The sequence below is a fragment of the Rana temporaria genome, chromosome 2, assembly GCF_905171775.1.
Source record: "Rana temporaria chromosome 2, aRanTem1.1, whole genome shotgun sequence".
In the NCBI taxonomy this organism is placed as follows: Eukaryota; Metazoa; Chordata; class Amphibia; order Anura; family Ranidae; genus Rana; species Rana temporaria.
The window spans coordinates 403,493,107-403,520,631 of record NC_053490.1 but is presented as its reverse complement, the minus strand read 5'-3'; the positions used below and the strand labels follow the sequence as shown (position 1 = coordinate 403,520,631).

At 40.9% G+C, this 27,525-nt stretch overlaps 1 protein-coding gene across 2 annotated transcripts in view; it reads right to left on the bottom strand.

Annotated features, from left to right (window-relative positions):
- Window positions 1-27,525, bottom strand: part of MID1 (midline 1) — a 251,302-nt gene that overhangs the window by 73,750 nt on the left and 150,027 nt on the right. For both annotated transcript variants that reach the window (XM_040338131.1, XM_040338132.1), the window contains exon 4: window positions 12,169-12,276. In XM_040338131.1, the coding sequence (XP_040194065.1) occupies window positions 12,169-12,276 (108 nt within the window). The remainder of the gene's footprint in view (window positions 1-12,168; window positions 12,277-27,525) is intronic.

The following is a 27,525-nucleotide window of genomic DNA, read 5'->3' as shown; positions in this document are numbered from 1 at the left end:
AGCCAAAACAAGCACAGCTGGCCTATTACCCTCTACAATTCACATTATTTCCTGACTGATGAGATAACAAAAAAGTTTGATAACTAGAATTGCTGGGAGCAGATGTGAAAGTGCTTTTATTTGTTAAGCCATCAGTTATTTGGGTCTATTTAGATATAAAAAAAAAATATTTTTATTTTACTCTTTGGCTTTTTGTATGTATTGAGCGTACATTGGAATAGCATTTATAACATGAATATATAAATGGTATAAAGCTGTGAGCAGCAGCCCCCCTAATATTTACCAGTATGGACGGTGATTTTTTTTACAAGATTCCCCAGTCCCTTTATCTTCCCCCTGAGTTGCACTGAAGATGATAGGACAGGACACAGAGGCCCCTCCCCATTCATAAACTGAAGCATTGTAAACACAGTTTACTATGCTCCTTGACAGTTAAAAGGAAAAGGAAGGAGCTTTACCAGCTCCTTCCTCCGCTCTCCATCCTCACAGATCGGGGACAGGGGGAGACTGGAGAAGGACAGGGGGGGAGCAGAGGAGCACAGAGCGGGACCGGAGGCACACACAGAGGGGGACCGGAGGAGCCCACAAGAGGACACGGAGGGGAGCCAGAGGAGGACACAGGTGGACAGTCAGGGGCGATCGGTGTGGCAGGTACAAGCACTGATCTCCCTGTATAGATTTCAATAGGCAGGTGAAAGCCACGTGGGGGAGAGCAGGAGAAGTGACTCTCAGTTGCTTTATTGAAATCTATACAGGGAGATTGGTGCTTGTAACTCCACCCACTGCTGCACCAATCACCCCTGACAGCCCAGGTATCGGATCAAGCATTGGAGAATTTGCCTGGGTACAAGTACTCATGCAAATGCTCGGTATCGGCACCGATACCGATGCTAGTATTGGCATCGGTGCAACCCTAGGTAAAACCTTTTGGGGCTGAAGTGGTTAAGCTTAGTGTTTAGAGGCAGGAAAAAACCCTTCTGGTTTGTGTTTTTGATTGGAGCTTTCTGACAGACAAAAATGCTAAACTCTCCTAAACTCTGTACAAAAACGCTCTATATTTGAATTTTCTTTCTGCTAAGGGAACTGGCGTTAACTGTGGCTAACTGTCTAACTGTGGCTTTAACTGCTTAAAAAGTGGACATTGTAAAAGTGTATGTAAAAGTCCATCAGTTTACGAAGGAGGTGTGGCTTAGCTTTCGAAACACATTCTGATTGGCCAACACAGTAGTAGGCGGCTCCCCAGGGTGACAGCTCCAGGTCACCTCCACGCCAAGCAATTCTGCCAGCGTCCTCCTGAGATCCCTCAAGGCTTCAGCTCCCACGCTGACACAAGACGCTCGTGGCATAACATCCCAAGGATACAGAGGCAGTTCTGTTCCTCTGCTGGATGGGGTAAACTACTATTTCTCACAGTCTCCAGGTTCCAGGCACGTGCCTGAAGCAGCCTCGCAACTATCTGCAGCATTTGCACCAAAGACATATTTAACCCCCTAGAACTTTGTATCAAGATTGACTTTCTTGCATTTTTTTTTTTTGCATCTTTATTTTCAAATTTTTTATTCAACATTTACTCTTCCATTTAAAACCTTTTTTATTTTTACTACTATTGCAACCATAAGGTTTTTTAGCGTTGAGTCTCACACTATGTTTTTTGTGTGTGCATTTTTCTTTTTTATCTTAAATAGAAAACTGTTTTTAGATGTATTTTTACTCAAAAAGCTTTTTATTAAAATAAATTTGATAAAAATCAAACAAATTTTATTTAAAGCGGGAGTTCACCCAAAAATCAACTTTCTGCAGTTAGATCCAGCATACTTCTGACATCTGCAGTATGCTGGTCTTTTTTTTTGGTACTTATCGTTTTAGCAGTATTTCTTCTATGGCTCCAAGCGGGGAATCCTGCGGGGAATGGGCGTTCCCGAAGGCAAGCAAGTTGATTGACGGCCTTCGATAGCGCGTCACGGCTCCTGAAAATAGCCGAGGTGACACTTGGCTGTATATGGCGCCTGCCGTGTAGAGCTGACTGCGCAGGCACCGTAAATTGCCGAGTGTCACTCGTGTGTATTTTCAGAAGCCGTGTCGTGCTATCGAAGGCTGTCAATTAACTTGCTCATCTTCGGGAACGCCTATACCAGGAAGTAATCCCCGCTCGGAGCCATAGAAGAAATACTGCTAAAACGATAAGTACCAAAAAAAAAAAAAAGACCAGCATACTGCAGATGTCAGCAGTATGCTGGATCTAACTGCAGAAAGTTGATTTTTGGGTGAACTACCGCTTTAAATAAATATATATATATATATATATATATATATATATAAAAAGATATTTGTTTTAACCACTTGCTTACTGGGCACTTACAGTAAACCCCCCTCCTGCCCAGACCAATTTTCAGCTTTTAGCACTGTCACACTTTGAATGACAATTGCGCGGTCATACAACACTGTACCCCACAAATAAAGCTTTCTTTTGGTGGCATTTGATCACCTCTGCGGTTTTTATTTTTTGTTAAAAAAAAATTAAAAGACAGATTAAAAAAAAAATATTATTATATTTTGTTATAAAATTTTGCAAACAGGTAATTTTTTATTGGCTGACAGCTGATCACGTCGTAATGGGCTGGGACTGGCCCCTTACATGGATCTGTGATCACCCTAGTCTCCGTGACTCAGTGATCACAGCACGTGATCACAGGGGGACGTGCGTTGCACTGCAAAGGGAAGGGCGTCTATTGACGGCCTCCCGGATTTTCAAGTCCACACTGTGGCCGTCATTCGCCTATAGCGCGGGCCCCTAGTGGGTAAACATTGATTTTTATCCGCCCTGGTTGTAATCATTGATTTCTTCTTTGTTGACAACTCAAAATTAAAAATTTTAATAGAATTAATAGAGAGGGGGAATCTCGTCACCATATACAAAACAAAAAACATTCTGGGGAATAAACTAAGTCAGAATTTAGCCAGTATTTAAAGCAGCACAAGGAGACAATCATTTGTACTGTAGTGTGCTCATAAGAGGAGAAATCAGAGTGACAGATAGAGTTCATCAGGCTGCTCCTTTGACTGTGCAGTCACAGGTTGGAGGTGGGGCGGAGAACTCTAATGCCGTGTACACACGACCGTTTTTCATGACGTGAAAAATGATTTTTTTTTTAATGTAATTAAAAACGATTGTGTGTGGGCTCCAGAGCATTTTTTATGACAAAAATGAGCATTAAAAATTTCACGTCGTGAAAAACGGTCGTTTGTAGGTTTTAACGATGTAAAAAAAAAACGTGCATGCTCAGAAGCAAGTTATGAGACGGGAGCGCTCGTTCTGGTAAAACTAGCGTTCGTAATGGAGATAGCACATTGGTCACGCTGTAACAGACTGAATCATCTCTCACCAAACTTTTACTAACACGAAATCAGCAAAAGCAGCCCCAAGGGTGACGCCATCCGAACGGAACTTCCCCTTTATAGTGCCGTTGTACATGTTGTACGTCACTGCGCTTTGCTCAAGCATTTTTTTTTCACGAACGTGTGTAGGCAAGGCAGGCAGGCTTGACAAGAATCAGGTTAAAAAAAACGTTGCGTGTATGCGGCATAAGAGTTAGTTAACTGTAGGATGGAAAAACAGAAAGAATAGAACAGTTGAAGTAAAATGTCATGCCAAATATAACTGATATATGTATGACAGTTGTGTAGCATTTCTGGGTGGCTCACAAAGTTGTTCCTAATTCCTCGAGCTTGCCTTCACAGTAAGACCAGCCTTGCCCTCTAGCTGACTTCATACCGTTGCTGTGACACAGGCAGAAAACAAATATTATCGCAATGTGACTGAGCATGGAGAGGTAGAAACACTTTTCTTCAAAATTTAAATCACTTACTCATTGCTTACTTTATAGAGGGGGAAGAAAAGAGAAATCAATCACCAGGACTTAACCGATTAAACCTGTCACTCGTATAAATATGCTGCATTTATTCATTCCCACCCTGGTTCTTGGGCCTACAGACTCCATTCCTGCCAAAGCCTGACAGAGTTTCTATTAGAACAAATGATCCATCTGGCAGACTCAGGCAAATCTTACAGTGCCTCATAAGTCAAATATTTCATAGGCTTGCAAGTTCAACCCCGAAAGACCTTATTCTGCAAAACCACAACCAGTATCCCGGGTCAGCTGCGGATGAACGAGTGAATGGCTCATAATGTGCTGTGCCTGAATTAAGGATCCAAATAAACATTCTTTATAAATGGGCAGCACAGCTGTAGATGTGTGTCACACTTCCTCGACCCAGCTAAAAATTGAATATTTATTTCTTCTATGCTGGACGAGCCTCATGGAAAGGCCACACAGGCTCCACTTTGCTCCATTTTTTACCAATTTAACCCTGCTGCATTGTGGATCCACCTACAAATCTGTATGATATTTCAAGAAAAATGGAAATCCAATTTCAAGAAAAATGAGATGCTAAAGGTGTGGCTACGTCACTCCTCCACTGTATCTATAAAGAGACCCATGGTTGTCACCCTAGCCTAATCTCCTGGTATGAACTACAAGCATCTCTATTACAGTTTACAGGCAACTGCTAGTTACATACATAGTTATTCTGGTTGCAGCTTCGCTTTCTGGCTCTCTACTGCGCATGTGCGACTCGCGCTGCACGTTCTCACTGGTCCCTGCTGTCTTCTGGGACCTGTGTGTGCGGGGGGTGGAAAAGGCACCAAAAGTGGCATAGATACCCGCGGGTGGCTCGGGTATCTATGCCTAGAAGTGGGAACAAAATACCTGTATTACACAGGTATCTGCTCCCCCCCCCCCCCTGAAAGGTGCCAAATGTGAGGGCTGGATTTGGTTTCGAAAAGCTGAAGTTTGATTTTTGGGTGGAAATACATTTGCCTTCTCTTTGCCCCCAGTCACCCACTCCAGATTATTTTGTAAAGGGCCTAAATGCTCAGACCTGACCTTTTTACTATTAAAGTGGAGGTTCACCCGAAAAGTTAATTTTTAACCTTAAATTGATGCTCATTTTGTCAATGGGAATCGGGTAGTTTTTTTAAAATCGAAGCAGTACTTACCGCTTTAGAGAGCGATCTTCTCCGCCGCTTCCGGGTATGGGCTGCGGGACTGGGCGTTCCTATTTGATTGACAGGCTTCCGACAGGCTTCCGACGGTCGCATCTATTGCGTCACGATTTTCCGAAAGTAGCCGAACGTCGGTGTGCAGGCGCCGTATAGAGCCGCACCGACGTTCGGCTTCTTTCGGCTACTCGTGACGCGATGTATGCGACCGTCGGAAGCCTGTCAATCAAATAGGAATGCCCAGTCCCGAAGACCATACCCGGAAGCGGCGGAGAAGATCGCTCTCTAAAACGGTAAGTACGGCTTCGATTTTAAAAAAAATACCCGATTCCCCTTGACAAAATGAGCATCAATCTAAGGTTAAAAAAAAAAATTCTGGTGAACTCCCGCTTTAACAACTTCAGGCCGCTCGCCGCCATTTTACGTCAGTACTTTGATGTAGAATACCGGGTTATGGCACCCGATAGTTGCCATAACCCTGGTATATTCTTAAACAGCGGATGGTCCTCTTTCTGATAAAAGTGGTCTCTGCAGCGAATTTGATCTTTTATCAGGGGCAGGAAAGGCCTCCCTCCGCGGTTCAGTCGTCTCCGCCCTGCGGCGGAGCCGATCGAGTCCTCTCTCCTCTGAGACATGGAGCAGAGTAAGGGAAAGATGGCCCCCGCTTGGCTCCATAACACTTGCGCCAAATGTCACTTCTGCCCAATGGTCTTAAAGACAATTTTTTTCTATTGCATTTAAGTGTAAATGTGAGATCTGAGGTCTTTTTGACCCCAGATCTCAAATTTAAGAGGCCCTGTCATGCTGTTTTTTCTATTACAAGGAATGTTTACATTCCTTGTAATAGGAATAAAAGTGATCTACATTTTTTTTTCTGCACGCCGAGTTTGCCCGCAGAAGCCAACGCATACGTATGTCGTGCCCGCATATTAAAATGGTGTTCAAACCACACATGTGAGGCATGTGTGGTTCGAGGCAGGTTTTATTTTTAACCTTTTAAACATATTTTGCAGTGTATTCGCAGTGTGTGTGGGGGCATAGTTTACAGAAGATTGCTATAAAGCAGGGGTCTCAAAGTGTCGGCCCTCCAGCTGTTGCAAAACTACAAGTCTCATCATGCCTCTGCCTGTGGGAGTCATGCTTGTAACTGTCAGCCTAGCAATGCCTCAAAAAAGCTACTTTACCACAGCCACATCCACCACATTCAAGGACTGTAAGCTGCAATGCATTGCATTTAGTTTTGGGTTTCTTTATCCTTTAACCCAAACAAATGAGCTGTAGGCATTCACAGCTTCATGTATTGATTATATTGGATATATAAAGCCATGATCTGTTTATTCAAAATGTATTTACTTGTGCAGAACAAATAGTGTTTTTTGCACTGGCATGTATTTTATTAAATATTTATTTTCCATAAAAAATTAAAAAAAAAGGATTAAACAGCTTGACCGATCATCGGGTGCCAGCCAATAGACGTCCGCTGGCACCCACTGACCGTCGATAACAGAGGTTGGACAGAGCTCTGCCTATGTAAACAAGACAAGGCAGAGCTCCGTCCTGACAGGGGGAAGTAATGGATTTCCTTTTCCTGCAAAACAGGGAATAAAAATCACTTACCTTGGCGCCAGATCACAGAAGGAAGCATAGGCCTGCAGAAGGCCGCAAAGCTGCGGCCTCAATTACCGGCCGGCGCGATCACACTGAGACACAGGATGGGGTATCCTGTGACTCTAAATATAGGTTCCCAGTTCTGGGATGTGGCATGGGACTATGCGAATGCGATTAGGAATATATGTAATGATTAAGAAGATTTTGCTGAGATCCCGCAGGGATCACATATGGTAGACAAGACTTGTATATATAAAAAATATAATTTAATTAACATTAAACATGTACATAAATAAATAGAAAAGTGAACAATAAAAAGCATGATCACATAAGATAATATAATTTCACCAATTAATGAGGTGACAGAGTGATGTATGCAGGAGGTCCAACATGTTTCGCCCGTTGGGCTTCTTCAGGGACAAGAATGCATACTATATTATCTATAAATGAAAAACATGTAAGTATAGTACAATTCATATTTTCACATAGCATAATTATCACATATATTATGCGGACATAGCTGCAGTTTACTGTAAATGTAAGAATTAACACGTTTCATATAGAGAACAGGTAGGTTGAAAATGTATGCACAAATTGAACAATTAAAGCTGATACTGATACAGTATCAGCTTTAATTGTTCAATTTGTGCATACATTTTCAACCTACCTGTTCTCTATATGAAACGTGTTAATTCTTACATTTACAGTAAACTGCGGCTATGTCCGCATAATATATGTGATAATTATGCTATGTGAAAATATGAATTGTACTATACTTACATGTTTTTCATTTATAGATAATATAGTATGCATTCTTGTCTCTGAAGAAGCCCAACGGACGAAACATGTTGGACCTCCTGCATACATCACTCTGTCACCTCATTAATTGGTGAAATTATATTATCTTATGTGATCATGCTTTTTATTGTTCACTTTTCTATTTATTTATGTACATGTTTAATGTTAATTAAATTATATTTTTTATATATACAAGTCTTGTCTACCATATGTGATCCCTGCGGTATCTCAGCAAAATCTTCTTAATCATTACATATATTCCTAATCGCATTCGCATAGTCCCATGCCACATCCCAGAACTGGGAACCTATATTTATCTATTTACCCGGGACAGTAATGCTTTTGGGAAATTTCTTCCCTACTATACTGTGCAACGCTCTATTTGTATTATATATTTCTCTCTATCCTGTGACTCTGTGCGCCCCCACCTCCTCCGCCGCAAAATTGCCGGTAATTGAGGCCACAGCTTGCGGCCTTCTGCAGGCCTATGCTTTCTTCCCCAGGTCGCTAATTCTAGTCGCAAATGCAACCTGGCGTCCGGATTTTGTCAAACCCTGGTTTACAAGCATGTTAAGGGGTTTATTTATAAAACATTTGAAGTGCAAATGTCTCAAGCATTTGCACAACTGTCACAAATAATTCCTGTTATCTGCCTAATATGTGTATTCCCTATGATCACAAACTCCCTCTAGTGGCCATAATGGAGGTATATTCATGAAATTCCTCAATCGAAAAAATACTGCATTATGGCCACTAGATGGAGCTGTGTGAATGCTTGATACATTCGCCCAGCATTTTTTTTTTTTTTATACAACAGACCCCCTAGTGTTCCCTGGTCTCCTGTAGATCAGTGGTCATCCACCCTGTCCTCAGGGCCCACTAACAGGCCAGGTTTGCAAGATAACTGAAATACATAACAGGTGATATAATTTGCTGCTCAGTGATTGCAGTATTCTAGTCTGCATCTCCCCAAGGTAATACCAAAAACCTGGCCTGTTAGTGAGCCCCGAGGACAGGGTTGATGACCACTGCTGTAGATCACACAGAAGGATGTTTTTCAATACAGAATCATGTGACAAAAGCTTGCAGTCCCATTTAGAAGCACTATGAAACGCCTGCTGACATTTTGCCTTTAGGACAGCTCCAATATTTCCTATTTAGCAGACTTTGGCTTGGTGTCCGGCGCTGCTCTTTAATAGTAAATTTGAATTTCAATAGGTCAATTTTAAAAATAAACGTCCCCGTTTCACATCTTTTATCAATACTGCTTGTTAAAAGGATGTAAGAGCTTAAGTCAGTGACCAAGAAACCTTCTTAAAATAGCAAAAGATTTTTTTTTCTTTCTTTTCCATTAAAGCCCTCACAGTTTCACCTCTCGGAAGACTGCTCTTCAAACAGCTTTACATCGGTTATTGGCCGACAAGCCATTTATTTGAAGTTAATTAAAGGTGCATGACAGCCTAGTGAACCATTAAAACCTGGAATGGACCTTTATTCTTAGAAGGCAGCTTTCTCACAAAAGCTCCACCATGCTTGACATTTAAAGTTAATTTTGGAAGTTTACAGAATACCACATACCAGGAGGGCTCAGCTAGGCAAGCAAATTGTTACACAATAAAGTCTCTCTTCTAAGGGTAAAAAATTGCGCACTTGCCAGGGGTTAAAATTTCCTACAAACGCAATTAAGACCAAAGAACAGTGTTGTAAAAAAGAAGGGTTGGATGGACCATACATCATCACTTTAGTCTGTCTGGTCACTAAATTTATGAGGGCCAGTTTACTTCTAGTGCGGTGATGTATGCCAATACAGTGATTATCAACCTCAGTCCTCAAGTACCCTCAACGGGCCATGTTTTCAGGTTTTCCTTTACTTTACACAGCTGCTTTAAAACAATATCAATGATATGGTATTGATAAGAGCTATTTTATCTAAGGTAAGTTCCCAAAACATGGCTCGGTGGGGGTGCTTGAGGACTGAGTTTGAGAACCACTGTGCTAATAAACACTACGGCAGGTCCCGCACATCTGTGCCAGGCAACTAGCATCCTTAGCATGGCAGCACCTTCCTGGAAAGATTTACGGTACTTTAAAGAATAATAGTTCAGGTTTGCATCAGGTAGGTGTGCTAAAATGCAAAACAAGTCATTATTAAATACAGTATGTCAAAAAAGTGAGTACACCCATTACATTTTTGCTAATTATTTTTTATATCTTTTCATGTGACAACACCGAAGGAATGACACTGCTACAATGTAAAGTAGTGAGTGTACAGCTTGTGTAACAATGTACATTTGCTGCCCCCTCAAAATACCTCAACACAGCAATTACTGTCTAAACCGCTGGCAACAAAAGTGAGTATCCCCCTAAGTGAAAATGTCCAAATTGAGCCCAATTAGCCATTTTCACTCCCCTGTGTCATGTGACTCGTTCGTGTTACAAGGTCTCAGGTGTGAATGGGAGGTGTGTTAAATTTGGTGTTATTGCTCTCACTCTCTCATACTAGCTGCTGGGAGTTTAACATGGCACCTCATGGCAAAGAACTCTCTGAGGAGCTGAAAAAAAGAATTGGAAAAGAAAAATTGCGCTAGTTGAAAAATCCGTTGGTAAGTGGAAAACAATCTTACGGACTTATCAACTAGCGCAATTTTTCTTTTCCATTTGCTTTTGTGTTATATGCCACATTTAATTGCTGCTCCCGGACTGGTCCATCCAATTCCTTTTGCCCATCAGCGCAGTTTATTCCCTTTATATTGAAAACAAAAATAATTGTTGCTCTACATAAAGATGGCCTAGGCTATAAGAAGATTGCCAAAACCCTGAAACTAAGCTGCAGCACTGTGGCCAAGACCATACAGCATTTTAACAGGACAGGTTCCACTCAGAACAGGCCTCGCCATGGTCAACCAAAGAAGTTGAGTGCAAATGCTCAGCGTCATACCCAGAGGTTGTCTTTGGGAAATAGACGTATGAGTGCTGCCAGCATTGCTGCAGAGGTTGAAGGGGCGGGGGGTCAGCCTGTCAGTGCTCAGTTCAAAAAGGACTCCAAGAGTATGACAACTCACCCAGGAGGTCATAAAAGAACCCAGAACAACATATAAAGAACTACAAGCCTCACTTGCCTCAGGTAAGATCAGTGTTCATGATTCAACAATAAGACAGAGATTGGGCAAAAATGGCATCCATGGCAGAGTTCCAAGGCCAAAGCCACTGCTGACCAAAAAGAATACAAAGGCTCATCTCACATTTACCAAAACACATCTTCATTATCCCCAAGACTTTCCGGCAAATATTCTGTGGACTGATGAGACAAAAAAAATACTTTTTGGAAGGTGTGCATCCCTTTACATCTGGCATAAAACTAAGACAGCATTTCATAACAAAATTTACACCTGAGCGTAGCGTTTTTGGTTGTTTTTTCCAGCCTTTTTTCCGGCGTTTTGTCGCGCGTATTCATGCGTCTTTCCACGTTTGCATACAGCGTCGTCCGACGTTTTTGTACTTCGACGTTTTTTATTTTAGCCAATAGGAAAAATGATCATCTTTTCATCACTTGTTGCTATGTTTGTACATTTTTTTTATCTTCTGCCTGGGTGAAATGTTCTATTGATTAAAGCGACAAAACACCCGTAGAAACGCTCGTTGTCGCGCTAGACGCTTGAATCGAGCGTTTCCATTACTTTCTATGGGAAATACAAACGCTCAAAAACGCCCAAAACGCCCGGAGTGGAGATGTGAACCATCTCCATAGAGAATAATGTATTTTTTCCCCTCTAGCGTTTTGGAGTGTCGTGCTTCAGGCGACAAAACGCTCAGGTGTGAATGGGGCCTCAGACATGATGGTGGTAGCGTGATGGTCTGGGGCTGCTTTGCAGCTTCAGGACCTGGACGACTTGCCATAATTGCCGAAACAATGACTTCAGAGATCTACCAGAAAATCCTAAAGGAGAATGTCCGGCCATCAGTTCATGACCTCAAGCTCAAGTGCACTTGGGTTATGCAGCAGGACAATGATCCGAAACACAACAGCAAAACCAATTTCAAATGGTTCAAACAAAGCAAAATTTCAGTTTCGGTGTGGCCTAGTCAAAGCCCGGACTTAAATCCAATTGAGATGCTGTATCAACTTACACAGGCTGTTCATGCTGGAAAACCCTCCAATGTGGCTGGATTAAAACAATTCTGCAAAGAAGAGTGGGCCAAAAATTGTTCCACAGCAATGCGAAAGACTCATTGCCAGTTATCACAAACGTTTGATTGCAGTTGTTGCCGCCAAGGGTGGCACAACCAGTTATTAGGTTTAGGGAGCAATTACTTTTTCACATAAAGCTAGGCAGGTTTGGACAGCTTTTTTGCCTTAATAAATGAGACCATCATTTAAAAACTGCATTTTGTATTTACTCGGGTTATCTTTGTGTAATAATAAAAATTAGTTTGATGATCTGAGTCATTTAACTGTGCCAAATATGCAAAAAAAAAAGAAAGAGGGCAATGCCTTTTCACAGCATTATATATATATATATATATATATATATATATATATATATATATATATATATATATATATATATATATAGAGAGAGAGAGAGAGAGAGAGAGAGAGAGAGAGAGAGAGATATGCAATTACAGTGTATTACATAAAGGACATTTGTTACTGCACTTGCATAGGAAATACATTTCATTGCTTGTTAAGAATTTACATTTACCTTTCCTTCCTTAATTTTTGTGCCAATAATTTGTCTTCTCTGTTGGATAATTTCAATTAATTGATCACTCTCCTCCATGAGTTTCCCTTCTTGACGTGATGCATTCACCTAAATAAGAAAATAAAGGGAAAATGTCACACTGTCACAATATTAGAACATTAGCTAAGCAACTAATGTGATCAAAGGGTTTGTACATTAGTATTTCCACCTGGGCTAGTGATGGTTTCAGTACCACCTATCGGTGCACAGATGGATACTTAGGACAGCCACACTTAGAGATCAACAAGTGCCGTCAGAGATTTATTTACTGCACTTATAAACTAACGCCTAGTATATACGATTGTTTTTCTCGTCAGGAAAACTGCTGTGTTTTCCTTTGGCCGGCAAAACCGGCCATGTGTATGCTCCTTAGCAGTTTTCCCGACAGGAAAACTGCGGTTTAAAAATGAGAACATGTTCTCTTTTTTCTCACCGTGAATCGGAGCAATTTTTCCCCGCAGTTTTCCTATGGGAGCGAGGGAGCATACACATGGCCGGTTTTCCCGACCAAAGTTCTCCTGGCAGTTTTCCTGTCGGGAAAACCGGCCGTGTGTAAAGGGGAAAAGGGACCGAGCCAGTTCTCGGTTTTCCCCTCGGTCTTTTGACCGTCGCGAAAACCGATCGTGTGTACTAGGCATGAGTTTCATTTAGATTAAACAATGAACCTGTAACATAAAGCTGGCTTTTTGGGCCTTTTTTAAAGAAGCCAAAAAGTGTTGAATCTGACTATACACCGCAAGTGCTGTCAGCAAAACTGTGTAAGAAATCATCACCCATGAGCAAGTTGTTTGGTATGTATTTGGCAATCGTTATGTTACAAGATTTTTCTTCTCGCTTGTTGACAATCCATGCCTCAGAGCAACTATTCAGATTCAAATCTGCTCTTGAATATTATTTAATAAGCATTATAATTCCAGAACATGTTGTACATGAAAGGGAAGTAATAAGGTACTCAAGTCCCAGTAGTAGTAACAACAACAACAACAACAAAATCTAGACAAAACACACTAAGGCCTCATTCACATGAGAGCTTTAGCTTTAGCGCTCATGTGAATGAGCACTAACACATCTAAAAAAAAACATATATTTATAATAAAAAACAATTAGTCTATAGTAAAAAGAAGTACAAGGATAAATAATAATAATAATAATGCTCAGAAAAAAATTAGCAGTTATTTAGTATATTGCTCAGTGGGTACATTTGCCCGAGCAGTGTACATACACTGCTTATTTCTGTTGCCCAGGATGTCTTGGAGCTGCACACAGCTTCCGATAGACATGAATAGGCGAAGGCAGCTGTACGCAGCCATGCACCACTATTATTGTAAAGTAGCACAAACAGGCATGTTTCAAAATGCATCCTACCTACATTTAGGGCATTACTTATGTGCATTGCAATCTCTTAAAGTTTTTTTTACATCTAATGAAGATCATCTTAATGCAAGCACTTTTTTCAATGTGAGTTATTAAATTTTACTTCTATTTATATTTTGTAATTATACACTTCCATACCGGGCTAATTCTGGCATTCCTCACCTGCATGTAAAAATCATATTTTTATGCTAGAAAATTTCTCAGAATCCCCAAATATATATATATATATATATATATATATATATATATATATATATATATACTAGCAGAGACCTTAGGGGATAAAATGGCGGTTGTTGTAATTTTCTTAATGTCACATGGTATTTGCGCAGCAATTTTTCAAACTGAATTTTTTTTGGGGGGGAAACACTTTAATGGATTAAAGACAAAAACACAATATTTACCACCAATGTTTTTGTATAATGTGATAGATGATGTAAATAGATACCTAACGCGTCACACTTTTAAATTGCGCACACTTGTGAAATGGTGCCAAACTTCAGTACCTAAAAATCTCCAAAGGGTACGATTTAATTTTTTTTTTTTTACAGGTTACCAGTTTAGATGTCTTGTGCTAGAATTAATTTTTTGGTCCAACATTCTTGCCGATACCTCACATGTGTGGATTGAACACTATTTACATATGTGGGTGAAACCTACGTATGGGTTTGATTCTGTGTGCGTGTACAAGTGAATGGGGGCACTTTAAAAAAAAAATATACATATACACATTATTTAGTTTTTACACTTTCCCTTTAATATATTTTGATCACTTTTATTCCTATTACAAGGAATGTAAACATCCCATGTAATAGGAATAGGGCATGATAGGTAATATTTACGGAGAGATGTGGGGTCTATAAGTCCCCACATCTCTCCTCTAGGTTGGAGAGATGTTTACATCTGCCAGTGCCGGAAATGACGTCATGACGTCGCTTCTGGCCTCAGAGGATCAAAGAGAGCAAATCAAGTGCTAAACAGCGACTAAGATGGTTTTTACATGTGAGGGAATCGTCGGCTAAAAAGGAAAATATATATCTGCATGATGCCTGTAGCTGCAGGCATCATTCAGACATCTCCACTCAAAGTGCAGGAGGTCATATGATGTCCGACGGGTGGGAAAGTGGTTAACTGTTTACACGTGGGTCACTGTGATTGGCCGAAGCCGCAATGACGTCATGGTAACCGCCGGTAACAGCACGCAGACTGAAGCAACGGCACATAGGTGCCGTTGCTTCAGTTTGCCCCAGGACGCATATGCTGATGACATCAGCACATGCAGGGGACAGGGGATATCTCCTATACCATACTGGGTAGCTACAGGTAAGCCTTAATAATGACTTACCTGTAGCATAATGTTGTAAAAAAGGGTTTACAACCACTTTAAGGCTGCTATGGTAATATATGCCTAAGAGGACAATAGATTAGACATTTTCATGTATAATGCATTGACATGATAGATATTTAAGTGTGTGTTTCTAAAGCACATTTCATTTGTTTATACTGCTATTGAAAGCATCTCATTGTCTCGGCCAAAGGATCTCTACCTTTATGAAACTCTCTTAGAGAGAATACCAATGCCTTGTCTAGACAAAATTATGATTGGGAAGGTCAGTTGCTTTACTTAGTATATTTACAGTGCAAAGGTCCAGATTCCAGCTTCTATCTACATCCTGAGCTGCGCCCATCCTCAAGCATTTCCCTGCACAGTTATCACAAGCACGGAAAAAGGTTACAAAACTGTTTATGACCGCAAATCGAGTACCCGGTATAAACATGTCATAATTACTCAAAACATGCATGCACGTTAAATGTCATAATGTTTATACAATAACATATAGACTATAAAATAAATAAGTAAATAACCTCTCTGATTTGTTATTCCATACTTACATCAGGTTTGATTCAAGGAAGCATTACTACATGTATAACATACAGTATATCACAAAAGTGAGTACACCCCTCACATTTTTGAAAATATTTTATTATATCTTTTCATGTGACAACACTGAAGAAATCACACTTTGCTACAATGTAAAGTAGTGAGTGTACAGCTTGTATAACAGTGTAAATTTGCTGTCCCCTCAAAATAACTCAACACACAGCCATTAATGTCTAAAACGCTGGCAACAAAAGTGAGTACACCCCTAAGTGAAAATATCCAAATTGGGCCCAAAGTGTCAATATTTTGTGTGGCCACCATTATTTTCCAGCACTGCCTTAACCCTCTTGGGCATGGAGTCCACCAGAGCTTCACAGGTTGCCACTGGAGTCCTCTACCACTCCTCCATAACATCATGGAGCTGGTGGATGTTAGAGACCTTGTGCTCCTCCACCTTCTGTTTGAGGATGCTGCACAGATGCTAAATAGGGTTTAGGTCTAAAAACATGCTTGGTCAGTCCATAACTTTTACCCATAGCTTCTTCAGCTTCAGTATGTCACATTACATGTTTGAATTCATAGTTCCCTCAATGACCTATAGCTCCCCAGTGCTGGCAGCACTCATGCAGCCCCAGACCATGACACTCCCACCACAATGCTTGATTGTAGGTAAGACACGCTTGTCTTTGTACTCCTCACCTGGTTGCCGCCACACACACTTGACACCATCTGAACAAAAAAAGTTTATCTGTCTCATCAGACCACAGGACATGGTTCCAGTAATCCATGTCCTTAGTCTGCTTGTCTTCAGCAAACTGTTTGCAGGCTTTCTTGTGGCTCATCTTTAGAAGAAGCTTCCTTCTGGGATGACATGGTCTGAGCACTGACAGGCTGACCCCTCACCCCTTCAACCTCCGCAACAATGCCTGCAGCAATAATATGTCTATTTCCCAAAGACAACCTCTGGATATGACGCTGAGCATGTGCACTCAACTTCTTTGGTCGACCATGGTAAGGCTTGTTCTGAGCGTGTGTAGGCCCCATCGGACTTTTTTCCGTCGGTGTTTAGAAATAGGACATGTTTTATTCCGATGGAAAAAAAACAATATGAAATTCCTATCGTCTGTGTTCAACTCCGACGGAGAAAAAACCCACGCATGCACAGAATCAAGTCAACGCATTCTCTTCCAAGCATTGAACTTTCTTGGCTCGTCGTAGTGTTTTACATCACCGTGTTTTGGACAGTCGGAATTTAGTCTGACAGTGTGTGTGCAAGACTGATGGAAGTCAGCTTTATCGGAATTCCGTTGAAAAATTCCATCGGAAATTCCGATTGTGTGCACGCGGCATTATACAAGCTGTACACTCACTACTTTACATTGTAGCAAAGTGTCAATTCTTCAGTGTTGTCACATGAAATGATGTAGTAAAATATTTACAAAAATGTGAGGGATGTACTCACTTTTACGAAATACTGTATATAATACCTGACATTTTGCTAAAATATGAAATGTATGTATGTATCTGTACTACTGCTCAGAATGCAACTTATTTTATATATTCAGAGGTCTAGTATGTATAAGAGGATGGCTACATATAGTGGACCATGGGGAACAAATGTAGCCAGCATACTCCTAGGACAGTGGTCTCCAAATTTTCTAAACAAAGTATTTGTTTCTGTTCTTCAGACTTTAGGAGGCCAGAGTGTGGCCAGTGGTAGCAGAAAATGTCCTAAGATCAGTGGGAGTAAACAATGTCCTATCCTTGGTATTAGGGGGAGAAATAGTGACTCGTCAGTGAGAGGAATAGTACCCCATTGTTAGGATCAGTGAGGAGAGCAGTGCCCTAAGGGCAGGACAAGGGAAATCAAAGCACCACAATCTGGCCCCTGGGCCAAAGTTTGGAAACTCCTGTCCCAGGACATAGTAAATATGAAACAGAATTCCAGGAAATACATCAATGGGGATCTTCACAAAGTAAGTTTACAAATGTCAAGATAGTTCAGATAATAGTAGCATGTTAGAAAGAAGTGAAATACAATTTAGAAATGAATACATGATTTTACATTTTGCTCATAGATACACGTTATGTCAGAAACACTTCTCATTCAGAATTTTCTCTTATCTATTGTTGTGACAGTGCTAGGCCGTGCAACATTGTTAGAAAAGGTAAGCGGCTCATAGAGGTCCCTCGGATACAAATGGAGGGGCTCCAGAATATCTGTTCTTTTTATTTTTTTCGAGGTAAAGATTGGTTCACAAAACAGAGCCTCTGGGCATACCCCGGCTCGAAAAATAACACTAACATAATCCAAATAGTGAAACCCATTACCTCAGATCAGAAACACTATAAACAAAGACTTAAAGACTTTACACTGCTCGTAGCCACCAGATAAGTAGGATAAGTAGTATAGCATATCGAATTCAACAAACACCATTCTTAGGACAGTAAATAGAAGGGTGTATTGTGTACGGAGTCTATAACACTAAAGGGTGATAATGAAGAAAATGGCTAGGAGGCCTTTAGGCTCAAACTAGTAGAAATAAGCAAGAAGCCGACTGGCGTCATAGGAATTATTGAATGGAATTGTGTGCAATTCAAGCCAAACATTCCATATTTTGTCAAATTTGTAACCCCTGGAGTAGTAAATGTCTTTTTATAGTGGAATAGCAGAATTCCTCAAGGCCTTCCAGAAGTTTAAAGAAGGCACATAGGGTTGCTCATAATATCTGTTCTGAGCAGATAAAATTGAGGTTTCAGTTAGCTTTTGTAAGTCCCTAATTGTGTTTGGAGTTCAGAGACTTTGAAGAGCTTTGGGAGAGAAGAAGCCTCTAACCTTGTGTCCAGGTCTTACTGGAGACCAGGAGTGTGCACAGCTGTTAAAGTCAAGGACCTAGCCCAGAGGTCAGGGTGAAGCACAGATCAGCAGGGAGCTGCAAGAAAGAGAGAGCAAACAGAAGTACACAGTATTGTACGTGAGGCAGCGGAGCTGTAAGATGGTCTGAGGGACTAGACAGAAGACCTAAGCTTGAGGCCTGAGCAGTGGTACTTTACGAAGAAGTCAGGAGGCTTAATAACAATTTGCTTTTGTGCTTGATATGGTGTTGGGAACTCCTGTGAGGGACGGGTAACATCAAAGTTACATTGAACTCTTATGCCTCGTCCCGAGGGGAAAGCCGAGAACCTGTTCGGTTTAGTCTTTCCCCTACACACGGCCGGTTTTCCCGACAGGAAAACTGCGATGGAGCTTTGGCCTGGAATCCCGGCCGTGTGTATGCTCCATTGCAGTTTTTCCCTTAGGAAAACTACCAAAAATCGCCGGACAAAGGAGAACTGGTTCTCTTTTTTTGTCCGGCGGTTTTTGGGCAGTTTTCCCGTCTGAAAAACTGCGAGGAGCATACAAACGGCCGGGATTCCTAGCCAAAAGCTCTCCTCACAGTTTTCCCATTGGGAAAACTGATCGTGTGTACGAGGCTTTACTTTTCCTGAAACAGCATTCCCTGGCTGGGTTGAAATCACTGGAAAGCACTACACATTGTGCAAAACCCTTCACAGCGTAACTTGGAGCATTCTTTCCAAAGCCTGTGCCGTGTAACTTGCTCTTTCAATCTGCGCATGCTGCATCACTGACTCTCTTTCACTGACATTTTTTTCACACTAAAGTGTTCAGTATGAGAAGAAAAGCAAACAGCATGCATTGCTCTTGGGCAGGGGTCTCAAACTGGCGTCCCTCCAGCTATTGCAAAACTAAAAGTCCCATCATGCCTCTGCCTGTAGGAGTTATGTTTGTAACTGTCAGCCTTGCAATGCCTCATGGAACTTGTAGTTTTGCAACCGCTGGATGGCCACCAGTTTGAGACCCCTGCTCTTGAGGATTCCTCTCCTGAAACAGTAGATTTAGTGACTAGCGCAGAGCAGTATTGCAAGGATGGAAAATAAATATTGATCAGGTAGGCCTGTGCCCCCATATGGACGTCAAGCCTTCATATCCAATGGAGTGTGCCTTTAACAGGTTATGTCATATAATGTGCGTCTGCATAGGATTCCTTTCTCATTTATTACCTTAATACTTCAGGACCTTTATACCACCCAAAAAGAAAATGTAGAATGTAGGTGTCCATATTAAATGAACCAGATAACTCTGTATATTATCATGGCTTTTCAAATATTTTCTTTGCCAGTAAACAAATTCAGCTGCAAAATTCTCACTTGTAAGTGCCACTCTGAGTCCCTGGTCATGATGACATGGTATCAAATGTGACATGTTTACATCTACATCCATATTTCAAATGTGCCTGAGCTTTTGAAGCCTTGGGTGACCTGAAGCAGAAAAGTTCTAAAGAATACAAACACTTGTAATTACCAGACATACTGGAGAAAAATCCAACAAAAGCCAAAAAATATAACAGTGAAAGCCTTCGCAAGGCTTGCAAGTAATTGATACAGAGCAAACGGAGCATACATTCTTGGGTAGAGCTAAACAGATACAATAGTTGTGTGGGTCAGAACGCCAACAGAATTTGACCGGTTTCCTATAACTTGGGGTATGGTGGGAAAGGGCACTTAATTTCATTAGCAGTCACCCCTTTACTGTATCAATTGAGCAAACCATTTCTCAATCAAATTAGTAAAATGGTCCAATGATCACCCATCATAATACAATTATAGCTATTATTTTCCAGCTATGAGCGGTGCTATAAGTGGGATCACCATTACTGCATGAGCTTCCTGTTGGGGGGAGCCCACTGTCACTCTGCTCACTAAAATGATAAGTATACTTTGCGCCAATGTTTACCAGCTCACTTATATGCTAATTTCCATTATTGGGTTCATCAGCATTTAAAGAGAAACTTCACCAAGATCACCAAAAATTAGAATAGGGGAACCAATAAAACTGTTGTGTATTGGCAAATTAAAATGAGATATTTACTGTGAGGGGCATGTTTAGTTTCTGTGTATCCTCTAAAGTTTTTATATGCACTGTTCATATCCCAGCAGGGCAAAGAATGATAAAGATCCTCCCTTACATCCTGGAATTCTTTGCTGTCCCTCATGGTGAAGCACTGGAAGATCCTGCATCTACAGCACTATAGTAGGGAAACTTTTTGTTTACACTCTGCCATAATAAAAAGGAAAAATAGGGCTTTTGCCCAAGATCTCACAAGATTTTGTGAAGGAATGAATGCCCTGGAAGGCATTAAAGATGTAGCCTTTCCAGGGGGCAGCTAGGAAGCACTGGCTACATCACCAGTACCCAAGAAAATGAGGAAGCACAATATAGTAGTTTCCCTACTGTAGTGCTGTAGATGCAGGATCTTCCAGTGCGTCACCATGAGGGACAGCAAAAAATTCCAGGATGTAAGGGAAGATCTTTATCATTCTTTGCCCTGCTGGGATATGAACCGTGCATATAAAAACTTTATAGCAGGGATCTCCAAACTATGGCCCTCCAGCTGTTGCGGAACTACATGTCCCATATGTTGCACAGATGCCGGTATCAGCACCAATACTAAGCATTTGCATTACTATTTCTAAAAACCAATACACTCCAAAGTCCGCAGGCTGTAACCGCTGCCTTTATTGAGAGACATAGATGGACGTTGCGTGAGGGTTTGGCAGTGTGAGATGTGACATCCAGACCGCAAAAGTTTGCACAGTATTGTAGTGGCTGGGGCCAGTGTATGTGCACAGTGTAGGGCGCATACACTGGCCTCAGCCACTCCAATACTGTGCAAACTTGTCCTTAAACTTTTACTTTGATGTGGAAGTTTTTTATGGATTTTTATTTTTGTGGATGGAATTTTTCTATTCGAATACATTTTTGTAGTCTTTTTCACACTATGAGGAGGCGTCCTCTTTTGTTTTTTCTTTTTTTCTGTGTTTGGAGTTCATCAAATATAGTGTAAATGGAAAAGTGATATATTCCATTACGACAAGGGGATCAAAGCAGGTTGGATAATTCAATCATTTACCATGGAGATCTACACCCCGGTGGAAAGCGAGGAGCCTGACAATACAACCATCCAGACCAGTCATTGGGCTGTACATGCTTACCAGACCCACCGCCGCATGGTGTTTTGGGTCCACCAAATCCGGTAAGGGTATTTAATTTTTCTCTGATCGGATGGTGTTTTTGTTCCTGAGGGGGTTTCTGTCCACATGCATATTGCAAGGAACCATGCTTCATTCCCGGTGTATATTTTGATGTATTCCCACCGCAACCCTTTATGGACAATTTTTCATTTAATTTTGTCTTTTGGGACACTTGCACTACTTGTGATTATTATACTCACTTATCATTGTTGATGGACTTATGACTGTGATTTTTTTGCATATTTTTTGCACATTTGTGATTCATTTCACTTTATTCACCCATTTAGCACCCCTACTACGGGGGGAGTGCTTCCTATTTTCTGTCCTAGAGGCGCTGCACTTTGTTTTCACATTTATCACATTTATCCTTTTGTTGTGTTGGCAGCCACTATAGATACCATATACACCTTTATTGGATGAGCGCAGTATTTATTTTTTTATTTATAGGCATATATTATACTGTGTAGCCAAATTCCCATATTTATGTCCGTGCGCATGTAGCCTTTCACTGGTGGCTTAACCAAAAAAAAAAAAAAAGCATTCTCATTTTTTGGAGCCATACGGCATATAAACTAGGACGGCAATGATGAAGACAAACTGCATTTCATTAAAATGCACCATAATTTCTAACCTACTGGGCCCCAGGTCTGCACTGCAAATTTTATTATAAAGTTAAACTAAAGCTTTATAGATTACCTCCCTTTAATTGAGGTTTGAGACCTGAAAATTAAATTCTCTGGTGTCTTCTTTTTACTTTTTACATAATGCTTTTCTTCTTCTATTGTGTTTTTTTTTAAACAGGACATGCTCAACATATATAGCCTATTTTGCTTTGTGTATATTTAACTGATCCCTTCCTCCAAAAAACATTCCAACATTCTTAAAATAGCAACAGGTCAAGGAAGGATTTAGGAAAATGCCAGATTTGTCCCAAGGATTAGGAAACATCATCTATGGGAAGGAGGGGGAGGGGGGTCCACTAAAAACGGAACTACGTTGAAACATTATGGGCCGGAAAAGTCTTGCAATGCAACTCTCAGTTCAATGTGCAAGCTCATTAGGCCTATTGGATATGGTTAGAAACAATGTGCAAAGTACAGAAACCCATGTCTAGCCAGAATTCACATCTCTCCAGTCAGTCTAGAAGTCTGGCTAACTGTTAAATATGGATATGAGGTCACCCTGATCTCCCAGAAAGAGATATATTGGGAAATAGAGGATTTTAGCCATGCCAAAAAAATACGAAAACATACAATCATGTACAAAAACAAGCATAAGTAAAATCCAGAGACTTTTTTTGTCTAAAAGCACGTAGTAAACACTACCAAGCTTGTTATACAAGCAGCAAAAGGTAGGTTGAAGGTAAACAGAGGGTGGCAGGATCTACATGTTTCACCCAAAATGGGCTTCTTCAGGATCCACTTCGTATTTGCAGCTTTAAAACTGGTAAATAATACAAGCAGTGTATTATACTAACACCAATACAGAATAGAGAAAAAAAAAAAAAAAACGGAAGGTGACTTACTCATCATCTACTGAGCTGGAGCAGGTCAGAGGTAGTCGGGTGTAAATAGACATGGAGTCCATTTACTCAAGGCTCTGTGTCTGCTGCGTCTGATCGGCAGACAATGGGGGTTATTTACGAAAGGCAAATCCACTTTGCACTACAAGTACACGTAGAAGTTCATCGCTGTAGATCTGAGGGGAAGATCTGAAATGAGGGGAAGCTCTGCTGATTTTATCATCCAATCATGTGCAAGCTGGAATTATGTTTTTCATTCTCCTTGCATGTCCTCCTCGGATCTTCTAGCGATTGCAGTGCACTTGTAGTGCAAAGTGGAGGTGTCATTCTCCCACTCTGCTCTGATAGACGGGGGATTAGTGAGGAGATCACCTGCGGGAGGTAGGATTCAGAAAATGTGAAATGTGAAATTGTGAAATAGAAGCTAAATACCGGGTTAGTTCACTCCGATTTAATTTTGCCAAAAACATCCAAGCATTATAGCATCCTCAGTACATTAACAGGCAGTGCGCCATTTTTTCAGTTGCTCATTTTACTGCCTCTCCACCCTCCATCCTGCAGATGGCAGGACAAACTGAATGTCGGATGTACAGACCCAAAAAGTCACAAATGAGAATTGACTTCGTTTTTTTATTAATGCCTGCGTAGCCTGCTCTCTCTAACAGCTCGCCATTCTGCAAGAGTGAAAGAGAGTGAACTGTCAGTTATGTGAAGCAAGTGCCTGTAGAAGACTGCAGGTTGTGGACGAATGAGTAAGTTGGGGACAGTACTGGACTGTAGAGGGGGTAAGTAGACATTTGTTCTCTTAAGGGATGCACCGACACCGGTATTGGTGCCGATACCAAGCATTTGCGCTGGTAACGGTACTCGCGCAAATGCTACATTTACTTCTATCAAAGCATGCATACTCTGCTTTCTCTAACAGCTCGCCATCCTGCAAGAGTGAAAGAGAATAAACTGTCAGTTATGTGATGTGAGTGCCATTTTGCCCGTAGAGAACCGCAGGTTGTTGACCAAGGAGTAAGTTGGGGACAGTACTGGACTGTGGAGAGGGTAAGTAGAAAAGGCAATTGTTCTCTTTAGGGATGCACCGATACCGGTATTGGTATCGGTGCTGATACCAAGCATTTGTGCTGGTATTAGTACTCGCGCAAATGCTCCCGATACCAAAACTGATACTTTGCAGTGCCATTTGCGTCAATACAAAATTAATGGGGTGCTAATTGCACTGCAAAGAATCAAATGCCATTTGAACAGGAATGCGGTGGCTATATATGTACAGAAAGGGAAAAGTGCCATCTAGTGGGCAGTTTATGAAAAATGTTAGAACTCACAGTACATACCTGGCCAAATGCAAAATCTTCATAGGTGTCCCGATCCCGCCAATGATAGAAAATCATGGTCGCTGGAGGTGCTCACAGGGATGGAGGAGATGTAGAGGCAGTCTGGCCCCAAGCTGACATCACTTTCGCCCTATACCCACGGGGTCCCGGAACTTCTCCTTCAGCCCTTTGGGTAGGTACCTCTGTGATTTGCCATCATCGGCAGGACCGGGACGACTATAAAGATTTTGCATTTGGCCAGATATGTACTGAGAGTTCTAACATTTTTAATAAACTGCCCACTAGAAGGCACTTTTTCCTTCCTATATTATATTATACACACACACACACAGGAGCAGTGGGGGAAATCCCATGCAATTTGGACAGGAATCGCACCGCATTCCTGTTTAAATTGCACGCGATTCTTTGCAAAGTATCGGTACTCGGTATCAGTGAGTACTTGACCAAAAGTATCGGTACTCATACTCGCTGATAATAAAAAAAAACGGTATCGGTGCAATCCTAGTTTCTTTATACAGAAGGATGAAAGAGAATATACAAATAAAAATGCATTCTTGGCGTTCTACTTTAATGCTGTGGTGGTTTCCCACAAAATACAAATGTCAACCTAAAAGTTGCCACAGGTCGTTCAGTTGTAAAAGGCATATTTTACATAAAGCTATAGTAGGAATGTGAAAAAGAATGGGATGAAGGAAAAGCTTTGGTGAATTCCCCTCATTGTCCTCAAGGACAATAACAAGCTTCCTGGTTCCCAGCATAGTGTTCAATCCAGATCTCAACACCTGCACTTTCCTGCAAGTTTTGGATCAGCTGGTGCGAAGTTTGACAGTTAATGACGGGGAGATCTGGCAAGAAAAACAATACGGAGACAAAGTACAACTTTTGACAGAGCTCCACACATAAAAGTCACATCCAAGCTAAATGAAGAGCTAATTGAGTTTGAATCACATGAATTAACACGTAAAATATACTGAGGGAAATTATAGTAACTAACTGTCACCATGCCTGCCACACAACCTCCATAAACAGATACTTGAAGCGTCCAGTATAAATGTTAAAAACACATTTTCACAAAGTGATGACTTGCCATGGAGGTAGATAGGCACAGCTCCCACAAGTATGCAACCTTTCAGTCAAAATTTGATAAAAGTATACAGAATGTCCAACTCTACTATCTGGTCCCCTGGTTCACATACATGTATGCCACTTTCGAAGCATCATATGATAATCTAATCGTTTGTACACAGCTTTTGTCCAAAATTATCTAAAGGGACAAACACCTAATTTTTTCTCATACGTACAATTTTAGTTTAATCAGTACAGTTGTCGGCCGAAAATGCAAGAAAAATACATCACTTCTGAATTTGTATTTTGTTGTACTTTAGTAACCTAGTTGTTTTCGATATGGAGACTAGCATGCAAAAAAAAAAAAAACGTTTATTATTCATCCAATAATTTCAACGTGTGTACTAGACTTAAGCCTCGTACAAACAGAAGGGTTTCCCGGCTGACTTTTTACAGCCGGGAAACCCGAGGGGAAAACCGAGAACCTGCTTGGTAACTTTTTCCCCCTACACACGACCGCGTTTCCCAAAAGGAAAACTGCCATGAGAGCTTTGGTTGGGAATCCTGGCCATGTGTATGCTCCATCGGAGTGATTCCCGGCGTGAAAAAAAAGAGCTGGTTCTCTTTTTTTCCCTGGCAGTTTTCCTGTTGGGAAAACTGCGATGGAGCATACACACGGCCGGTTTTCCAGGCCAAAAGCTCTAATGGCAGTTTTCCCGATGGGAAAACCGGTCGTGTGTACGAGGCTTAAGGGTACATTTCACTATGTGCTGTCTTGCACCAAGTATGAAAACTGCATCGTATTTTTGCCAATTAATCGTAGCTATCTGCCACAAACAAACACAAGCAATGGTTAGTATAGCAGGATGCACAAACTAACTCGAACCAGGACAACAACAGCAGCGATTGGTTCAATCATGTTTCCGATTTTCCTTTTATTCCTTATCAAAGAAGCCCGCATGTAAAGCAGGATTTCAGGAAATTGTTACAAAATGGACTATGTCCTTGGGGTAGCCACATGTCAGAACAAACCGGCGTGTTTATTTCTGTAACATAAAACTGAGCAGGAATTGCTCTGCTCTACTATCAAAGACATCAAAGAGGAATCTTGAACTATTGCGACTTGATAATAACAATGTATTCAGAGCAGATTTTACTCACACAACAAAGAGTGTCAGTTCCACACAGACCTTGAATCAGAAACATATACTTGTAAAAATAAATTAGTGGGTCTCTGAACCTTAACTATGAGTAACACTGACTTATGACTTCCATATTTGTCAGCCAAAACCTCAACATGGCAGTGTTTTTTTGTAGCAGACTTCACTTTGCCAAAAGCGTTTCACTCAGGATAAGCTCTTTACGGTCTATGTTTTGTCTAGGATGAAAAGAAAAGGGAAAACAAATTGTATCATTTTCTAGAATAAGGTGCAGACTTTGCATCCTCAGAACAAACCACATAAAAGGCATCAAAGCTCAACAGAGGAGCGACTGAGATTATGTACCTATGTACTGATCTCTCGCTGACTACACTGGAGGTCATATTTGTTTGTTCTTGCTTTGTTTGTACTTCCAGGTTCACAGCTATGTTTTTGCACTTCCAGGTCTACAACTATGTTTTTCTAAGTCTACATTTGCCCATGACATACAGTATATGGTGAAGGCATCATTTTAATGTCTACAGAATGGAAAATCTCTACAAAAAATTTTGTACATTTTTAAATGCTTTAGCTTATCCACTTGAAGACCAAGCCTTTTATGGACCTTTTTGTTTACACGTTTAAGTCAATATTTATTATTTTTTACCTATAACCCGCAAACATTATATATATATATATATATATATATATATATATATATATATTTTTTTTGTACAATATGAAAGATGTTATGCCAAGTAAATTAGATACCCAACATGTCACACTTTAAGATTACGCACTATCGTGAAATGGCGACAAACTACGGTATTTAAAAATCTCCATAGGCGACGCTTTAAATTCTTTTTACAGGTTATGGGGCAGATCCTCAAAGAAATGACG